This window comes from Cynara cardunculus (genome assembly GCF_001531365.2).
Source record: "Cynara cardunculus var. scolymus isolate 2C chromosome LG 5, CcrdV1, whole genome shotgun sequence".
Classification (NCBI taxonomy): domain Eukaryota; kingdom Viridiplantae; phylum Streptophyta; class Magnoliopsida; order Asterales; family Asteraceae; genus Cynara; species Cynara cardunculus.
The window spans coordinates 12,428,956-12,438,502 of record NC_037532.1 but is presented as its reverse complement, the minus strand read 5'-3'; the positions used below and the strand labels follow the sequence as shown (position 1 = coordinate 12,438,502).

Below are 9,547 nucleotides of genomic sequence, written 5' to 3'. Positions count from 1 at the left end.
AGTCCAATATTGAATAGTTTTTGACTTAATTATATTATTATATATTATATATATTGTAAAAAAATATTTTTAATATTTACGATTTATACTTTTATAGTTATTTATTTATATATATACTATATATTTTGGGGTTAGGCTGTCCAAATTGCATTGTATAATATGTTCTGAATTAATATGTTCTTGGGTTTTTTTGAAATATATATATATATATATGTATTAATTCAACCTTAATCTGAGTTTCTAGACAAGAAAGAGGGTAAGCAGTTGAAATTTCATTCTAAAACCCATCTTTTTGGTCTTTTCATGGCTTATCATCTGTCAAATTTGTAATTTTCTTTATTGGTTTTGAGTGTTTATCTTAAAACTCAAGTTTCTTGGTTCTTTGCTCTTGGTGTAAATCGAATACATTTGTGGAGTCTTYTAAATATGTTGGATTTTAAATATATTGAATTTTAAACTGTCATACAATTTTTTCATCAATAGTGTGTAATTGGAACCATAACTCTTATTTATTCAAATTGTATTAATATGTAAAGACCAAGTGTAACTTATATCATCGTTAAATCTTATTTTATAAAACCAGTGGAACTTCAAAATCGTTAAATTTCATGGCTCCCGCCGCATTGCACGGGTACACAACTAGTTTAAGGTTATTGATATACTTGGTATGATCATCTTCATCAAATATATTGTTTTCTTTATTAGCATGTTTAATCCATGATTAACTGTTGGTTATTCTAAACTTCCATAGTCTCATGTTATGGGAATAACTATGGATTAACACTAATGTTAATGTTGGTAGATACTCATTGTTGGTTAATATGTCTTGTTGAGAACCAAATTCACGTGTATTCGTTGTTGGTGAATATTGGATTGACCCAACCTCAGATGTCACTTCGTGGATCTTCGTCATTGGTGCTTGAAAATGATCATGTCTTTTTTATCCTTAAACCTGATATATATGTTGGTATTAGAATGAGTGGATCATTATGTTTTGAGATAGTCATACGTTGTTCTGAATAAGATAGTTAAAAGGATATTATTGGATATAGTGTGAATCTCACGATAATCATATATAGTCAAGATGGAATTTGTTCCTCTACTAGTTGAGACTGTGATATCACTGGTTCCCTTGAATAATCGAATAGATATGAGTGAATGGCCATACCTAAACGACATTGACAGTTGGTCAATCTAGTTTGATGATCGTATTCGAGTTCTGGATCAAGAAACCTATCATTAAACTAATATGAGGATGATTAGATCCATGCCTCAAGTTCAAATTGATATCAGTAACAAAGGGACATAAGACAAAAAGATTATTGTACAAATGATTGTATGTTTTGTAAAAACTTACATTCATATGTAGTTTGGGGTTGTGGCGTGTTTCTAGATGCTTATCACAGTCTATATATTTAATTAGCCTTATACCATGCACAAGTGGGAGTCTGTTAGATTTATGTGCAAGGAACAAGACTATTCAATGGTAACCTACTTTGTGAAAGACTACTATTCATATACGGCCAAAAACATGTATATCTGCAACAAAGGACAAGCTCACCTCTAAAAGTTTAACACGTGCTTTGTACTTTCTAAATTGCATTTAATGCAATGGGTATAAATATATGAGAAGTTCTTCCTTCTCATTTCTCCCCCATCTCTCAACCACTCTAACCAGTGAAAAGCACAAGACTTTTTAACCTTTTCTTTTAGCAAGTCTTTTCTTTCTTGCTTTCTATATCTTGTGTGTTTCTTTGATTGTTTAGATAAGTTCTGTATCTTATCTTTTCCCAAACAATCTGTAAAATTATCTATTGATCTTATTTATCAATAAAGGATTTTTAAAAGTGAAAGCTGTTGTGTTTGTATTGATCCCCCCTTCTACAAATTGTTACCTTTAAACTCTTGTAGATCCTGATGGGACCAACAAGTGGTATCAAAGTAGTGTTTGTTTTAGTGTCTATCAATGTTTTATTGGTGTTTTATTATCTCTTCTTTCTAGATAATTTATTTACCATTCTAATGGAATTGCAAAACATAAACACAAACTTTCATGATAATGGATCTCTTGCCAAACCACCCCGATTCATCAGAGACAACTTCAGTCTCCGAAAGAATCGGATGTCTCTTTTCTTAGAAGGTGTGGATCCTGAGATTCCATAATATATTGAAAATCTACCTTATGTTCCATTTGTAATTTCTCCAACAGTCCTTGCAACTGCTACCACTGCCGCCATTCCTGAACGGCAGATTCTGAAACTACCTCATTAATGGAGTGACAAAGACAAGAAGAAAATGGCTTTAGATACTCGAGCTAGATATATAATAGCCATGTCTCTTCCTGACGAGGTTTAATACTCAGTTATAAAGTTAAATCCTCGAAAACCGTGTGGGACACTCTTTGTGTTCAATATGAAGATACTAGTGAAGTACAAGAATCGAGAAAAATAAACTTAGTAAGACAATATGAAAGTTTTCTTTGTGAAAAATCTGAATCACTGTCTGAAGTACATCAATGTTTTAGTTGTCTTTTTATTGATTTAAGGATAGTTGGAAGAGAATATTCCAACTCTGAGATCCTGATAAAGTTAGAATCATGAGATAATTATATCATGTGTCTCAACATGTCTAAGGACATGTCCTTCCTTTCACTTAGCTCTCCTTATGGGATATTGCTTAATCATGAGCAATCCCATCAGCTAAAGAAGAATCTTCTTAAAGACTCCAGAGAAATGAAAAGCTCTCATTTAGCTTTGATCTCTGAAAGCTCTTCACTTGATTCTTCTAATCCTTCTACTCCTTCTTCTTCTCTTTCCATCACTGAGTTAGATCCTTCTAACTCTGAGGACTTTATAGACACTAATTTATCAATGTTTGATGAGTCGATGACCCTCCTTACAAACTCTTCCAGATGGTTTTCCAGAAAAAGCAATTTCTACAGATCTCCTTCTCTGACTATCGCTGATAAACCAAAGTCAAATCATATTGACAAGGCCTCAACTAACTGCTTTAATTGTCAACGCAGAGAGCACTTTGCTAATGAATGCAAGTCAAAGAAAGTTGTGAAGCCATCTTTAAAGACCTAAAAACGACAAATACTTGAAACTGAAGTAGAAGTACAAGAAGATGAAGAATCTCTAGCGTAAAGGCAAAGGTCTTATCACTGTAGAACATTACTAGGTTGATCATCTGAAGAATCATCTCAGACGAGGAAGACATGACATGTCTATGTCTTATCGCAAAGGACGTCAAGGATGAACCATCTGAGACATCATCCTCTAGTGATCCCTCTCTATCAACCTTTACTCAGGAAGTCTAAGGCATCTGGTATCTAGATAATGGATGCCCAAGACACATGACCAGAGACAGATCCTGCTTTCAGACTATAAAGATGAAAAAGGCCCTTCTGTGACCTTTGGAGGAAATGGAAAAAGATATATCAAAGGCTTTGGTATATTAACCAATGGTGCAACCACCTTCAGATGTGTTGCATATGTTGAAGGACTAAAGCACAATCTTCTCAGCATCAGTCAACTGTGTGATATAGATTTCATAGTTAAATTTCTCAAGAATACATGTTATGTCATTGACAAATTTAGAAATCTTTCTCTAACAGGATCTCGTCAAGAGAATGTATATGTCATCAACATGGATTCTTTTTTCTCTAAGAATAATTGTTTTCTCTCTAAATCGTCTTCAGATATCAATGGGTTGTGGCATAAACAAATTTCGTATCTCAACTTCAAGACGATGAACGAGCTGTCTAGAAAAGAACTAGTCATTGGAATTCTTTGGCACTCTTTTGCAAAGGAATCTCTTTACTTAGAATATGAAAAAGGAAAGCAAACAAAGGCTAGTTTTAAATCAAAACAAGTCTTTTCAATGACCACTCAGCTTTAGCTACTACATATGGATTTTGTTTAGCCCTGTCAATGGACAATCCATAGCTGGAAAAAAATACACACTCATTATTGTTGATGAGTTTTCTAGGTACACTTGGGTTTTCTTTCTCGGATCCAAGAGTGATGCAACTAAAGAAATCATCTCGTTCATAAAGCGCCTAGAAGTACGGAATAACATCAAAGTACGTTGCATACAGAGTGATCATGGCACTAAATTTAAAAACAGTACCATTGATAACTTCCTTGAGAACAAAGAAATCTTACACAATTTCTCTACTGTGAGAACTCCACAACAAAACGAGGTCGCTGAAAGGAGAAATCGAACGATAATCGAAATTGCTTGATCTATGCTCAGCGAGTCTCTTCTTTCTGTTCATTCTGGGTAGAAGCTGTCAACACTTCATTTTTTTACTCAAAATCGATCGTTGATCATTAAGAGATTCAAGAAGACATCTTATGAACTTTTTCATAGCAGAAAGCCTTCTCTCAGCTTTCTACACATGTTTTGTTATACGTGCTATATCTTAAACAACAGAGATCATCTTGGAAAGTTTTATCCAAAGCTGATGAAGGAATCTTTCTTGGATCTTCTTCAGTATCGAAAGCCTTCAGAGTATTCAACAAAAGACGACAAACAATAGAAGAAACTATTCATGTCACTTTTGATGAATCTCAATCAACTAACTTTAAACCCATCTTTGATGATGAAGAAGAGTTACACAACTGGATGATATCTCATTATGGAGAACCTGAAGCTTCATTCAGCAATCAACCCAACGCTGATCTCCCCGAAGTTGAGGATGATCCCATTAGTTACATACCCCCTTCTACTTCAAATATGGATCCTTCAATTGCTGAATCTCCTTCAGTCACGATACCTATCTCAGTAAATAAATCTCTCACTGAGGCTCCTTTGGCAATTCAAGTTGTTGATGAAGCCTCTCTTGCTGAAGCCTCATCTTCTATTCTTGAGCCCCTAATTCAAGATGGTGATAATCTATGTCATCTACCAGCTCCAGTGATAGACGAAAAGTTATCCTATCAATCAAATTCTTGGTGATCCAAGTGCAAGTATTCAGACTCGTCAAGGTCTATGCAATATCTATTTCTTTGTCAACTTTCTTTCTTTAGTTGAGCCCAAGAAATCAATGAGGCTATCACTAAAACAAGTTGGGTCACTGCTATGCAAGAAGAACTCATTGAGTTTGATAGAAACAAAGTCTGGTACCTTGTCCCATGTCCATCTAGCAAAACTATGATAGGTACCAAATAAGTTCATCGTAATAAGTTGGATTAACAAGGAACTATAACCGACAACAAGGCTCGACTTGTTGCTCGGGGATGAGACATTCGCACCAGTGGCTAGACTCGAAGCAATTCAACTATTCCTAGGCTATGGTTTCCATAAGGACTCTAAAGTCTACCAAATAGATGTAAAGAGCATTTTTCTAAATGGAAAAACTTCAGGATGAAGTTTATGTTGAATGACTTCCAGGGTTTCTTGACCCAAAATATCCAAATCATGTCTATTGATTGGATAAAGCTCTTTATGGGTTAAAACGGACACCTCATGCCTGGTATGACACCCTTTCTTCATTTCTCATATCTAAGAAATTTGTCCACGGAGAGATTGACCAGACCTTATTTCTTAGCAAAGTCAAGGGTCTTATCATTCTAGTCCAAATTTATGTCGATGATATTATATTTGTTTCTACTAATCCTTCTTTGTGTTTTTGCTTCTCTGAACGCATGAAGAAAGAATATCATATGAGCATGATGGGAGAACTGACATATTTTCTAGATCTTCAGATTAAGAAATCTGATAAAGGCATTTTTATCAATTAGAGTAAGTATGTTAAGGATATGTTGAAGAAATTCGACTTAACCGACAATTCATCTATGAAAACTCCTATAGCTCCTCCTCTCTCGCTGAATAAGGATCCAAATGAATGGTCTGTAAACGTTACCGCTTACAGAGGATTGATTGGCTCCTTGTTCTATCTTATAGCTAGCCGACCTGATATTATGTATTCTACCTGTCTCTGTGCAAGATACCAGTCTAAACCCAAAGAATCCCATCTGATTGGCGTAAAACGCATATTCAGATATTTGAAGGGTACTCCTAATCTGGGCCTTTGGTATCATAAGTACTCAGGTTTCAACCTAATCAGTTATGTCTATAGTGATTTTGTAGGTTGGAAGATAGATAGGAAAAGCACCACAGGAGGCTGTCAGCTTCCTGATGGAAAGTTGGTGAGTTGGACAAGTAAAAATCAAAACTCAGTGTCCATATCAACTGCTGAAGCTGAATATATAACCACTAGAAGTTGTTGTACCCAAATTCTTTGGATGAAAAATCAGCTAAGCGATTATGATCTTTAGCTCTCTAAGATCCCTATCTATTGTGATAGCACCACTACCGTTGCAATTTCAAACAATCTTGTACTTCACTCTAAGACCAAACATATAGAGATCATATATCATTTTATCAGAGATTATGTTATGAATGGTAATATTGAACTTTGCTTCATACCCACTGAGTACCAACTAGTTGATCTATTTACAAAATCTCTTGATGAAACAATATTCGTTATTTTAATCAGCGAACTTGGAATGTTGAACGCTGAGGATTAATTTCTTCAGCTATAAGAATCACTCATTGATACATAGTGAAATGATTAAGTGTTTCTAATCTATCATTGAACTCTTAAGTAAATGTATTTTTCTCTCTAAGATATGTCTACTTATCTTTTATTTTCTCAAAACTTAAAACTATCATTGAACATTTATCTTATTCAGTTATCAATTGTTTTAAAAGAAAAAGGATGATGCACGGTCATAGTTTTGTGACATCATTAAAAAATTTAAATTAATAGACTATTTCATGCATCCTTCTGACTAGGGATGGTAATGGACCCCGACCCGTCGGGTAACCCGGTCCACCCGCCCCGATCGGGGACGGGGAATCCCCGAAAAATCGGGTCCGGGGACGGGGATCCCCGCTTGGCCCAATCCGGGGATGGGGACGGGGACGGGTATAGCACTCCCCGCCCCGCCCCGTCCCGTACCCGTTATTTATATATATGTTTTATAAAAATTTGAGCTTTGGCTTTGGGCTGTAAAATTAATTGAATGCCTCCTTAGTCTTAGTTCTTCCAGCCCAGTCCACACTTTTAGTCTTTCCCTCCAATCTCCAATTCTCCATGTACCCGTACCTGCTTCTCCTATACCAGTCCTGCAGTCCACGTCTCCACTCTCCACGACCATTTTCTCCTCCACTCCAGGACCTTCACGGCGTTGCACTGCGACGGTAACAGGCCGACGAGGCGACGACGATAACCCACGGCGCTGCACTGCGACGGTGACAGGCCGACGAGGCGACGACGATAACCCACGGCGCTGCATGGACTCCAGGACTCCAGGACCTTCACGGCGCTGCGCTGCCTCTCCCTGGTGTAGTGGTGTGTTAGGTACTTAGGTTTAATATTCTTCTTCTTCATCTTCACTTCTTATCTGACTTCTTATTATATGGACCAATCTGACTTCTTATTATATTATTAGGGATTTGTGAACTAATGTGGACCATCTGTGATCTGACTTCTTATTATATTATTAGGGTTTTGACTTTTCTTTATTAATATTATAATGATCATAATCTGACTTCTTGTTCGTTGGCAAGGCTTCAATCACAAACTTCCATTAATTTTTTATGCTTTTAAGTTTGTATTTTGTAAGTTTATTATAGATTCTCGTTAATGGTTTTTTCATTCATATTATGTCATTATCACATACATGGTAACTTTTTAATTTTAGATGGAACCTTCGGAAAACGAGAACATACATGGTGATGAGACTGAGATGGAAGGAAAYAAGGAACAAGTAACAACCGGTGATGATACTTACGAACCCATAAGCATGCCTGTAGGGACTARCACGRRCAATAWACCACCGCAAAAAAGATTAAAGTCGGTTGTTTGGAATCATTTTGAACAAGTGTATGTTGATGGTGTTAGACGATATGCAAGATGTAATTATTGCAATAAACAACTGACGGGTAGAGCCAACGATGGAACTACACATTTGAAGGACCATTTTAAGAATTGCCCAAGAAGAGTTACAAAGGATATTAGACAACATATCCTAGTTCAGGACCAAAAGGCTTCAGACGGAAAGGGGAAAATGAGTAAATATTCATTTAATGCTGAACTTTGTAGGGAAGACTTAGCTAAGATGATTATTATACATGATTATCCGCTTTCTATTGTCGAGCACTATGGTTTTCGAAAATATTCAGAAGGTCTCCAACCTTTATTTAAGGTACCATCTCGAGCAACAATAAAGAGTGACATAATGAGTATTTATGAAAAACAAAAAGGTTACACTTTGCGGTGTTTGGATGAGAATGAGAGTAGGATTGCCTTAACTTCAGATATGTGGACAGCAAGTAACCAAAAGAAAGGTTACATGGCGATTACGGCACATTATATAGATGGCAAATGGAATTTACAAAATCGAATCATCAGGTAATAATCTCTAGTGTAGCATCTCTAGTTTACGTGGATTAATTTATTGATAATAATCTATTATTTTGTTTAATGCAGCTTTATACACGTGCCATCTCCWCAYACGGCCGAAGCATTGTCACAAGCTATGATGGAGTGTCTTCTCGATTGGAATGTCGACAACAAGGTGTCAACTTTGACTCTTGACAATTGCTCGACAAATGATGCAATAATCGACAAGCTTTTAGGTACTCTTTCTTCTTCATCGCTAATATTAAAAGGGAAGATATTTCATATGTGATGTTGTGCACATATAATTAACCTTATTGTACAAGATGGATTTTCTATAGTTGGGAGARCTATTGAAAATGTTAGGGACAGTGTTGCATTTTAGACAAACTCTCCTAAGAGAGTACAAGAATTTAAACTATGTGCACGACAATTAAGTGTAACTTGTGAAAAGGAATTAGTTCTTGATTGCAAGACAAGGTGGAATTCGGTATATCTTATGTTAAATGTTGCTTTGGAGTATAAGGACGTCTTTAGTCGTTTGAGCAAAAAGGAGAGAAGTTATGTTTGCTTGCCTAGTGAAGATGAATGGGCAATGGCGTCAATTGTTTGTGAAAAGTTAAAGTTATTTTATAGTGTAACGGAAAAGTTTTCGGGAACATTATATCCTACATCAAACATCTTTTTTCCGTTGATTTGTGAAATGAAAGTGTCTTTGTTGAGTTGGAGAAATTCTGTTCATGATGTTATTAGGCAAATGGCATCATTAATGTTGATCAAGTTCAACAAATATTGGAGTGTCATACATGAGGTTATGAGTATAGCAATTGTGTTAGATCCTAGATATAAGTTGAAGTTAATAAATTATTTCTTTCCGAAAATCTATGGTGGTGAGGCAAAAAGTGAGGTTATGAGGATACGTAACCTATGTGTCGAGTTGTTCAAAGAGTATAAGAAGAAGTATGCCGACAAACCTTCACAAAAAGGACAATCAACAGCTAGTTCCTTAGATGGAGATGATTTCACTTTTGACAAACCTACATGGGAGATKGATTATGAGTCTATGATGTGTGATGATGACATCTTGACAACAAGTGAATTGGATGATTATTTGGCCGAAAAAGTTTCACCTAA

General features: G+C 35.8%; 1 protein-coding gene across 1 annotated transcript in view; it reads left to right on the top strand.

Moving 5' to 3' along the window:
- Positions 1–7,715: 7,715 nt before the first annotated feature.
- The window catches only part of LOC112512826 (zinc finger BED domain-containing protein RICESLEEPER 2-like), a 5,060-nt gene continuing 3,228 nt past the window's right edge, over positions 7,716–9,547 (top strand). Inside the window, exons 1-3 of the mRNA XM_025118966.1 lie at positions 7,716–8,425; positions 8,504–8,652; positions 8,875–9,536. Coding sequence (XP_024974734.1) covers positions 7,716–8,425; positions 8,504–8,652; positions 8,875–9,536 — 1,521 coding nt within the window. The remainder of the gene's footprint in view (positions 8,426–8,503; positions 8,653–8,874; positions 9,537–9,547) is intronic.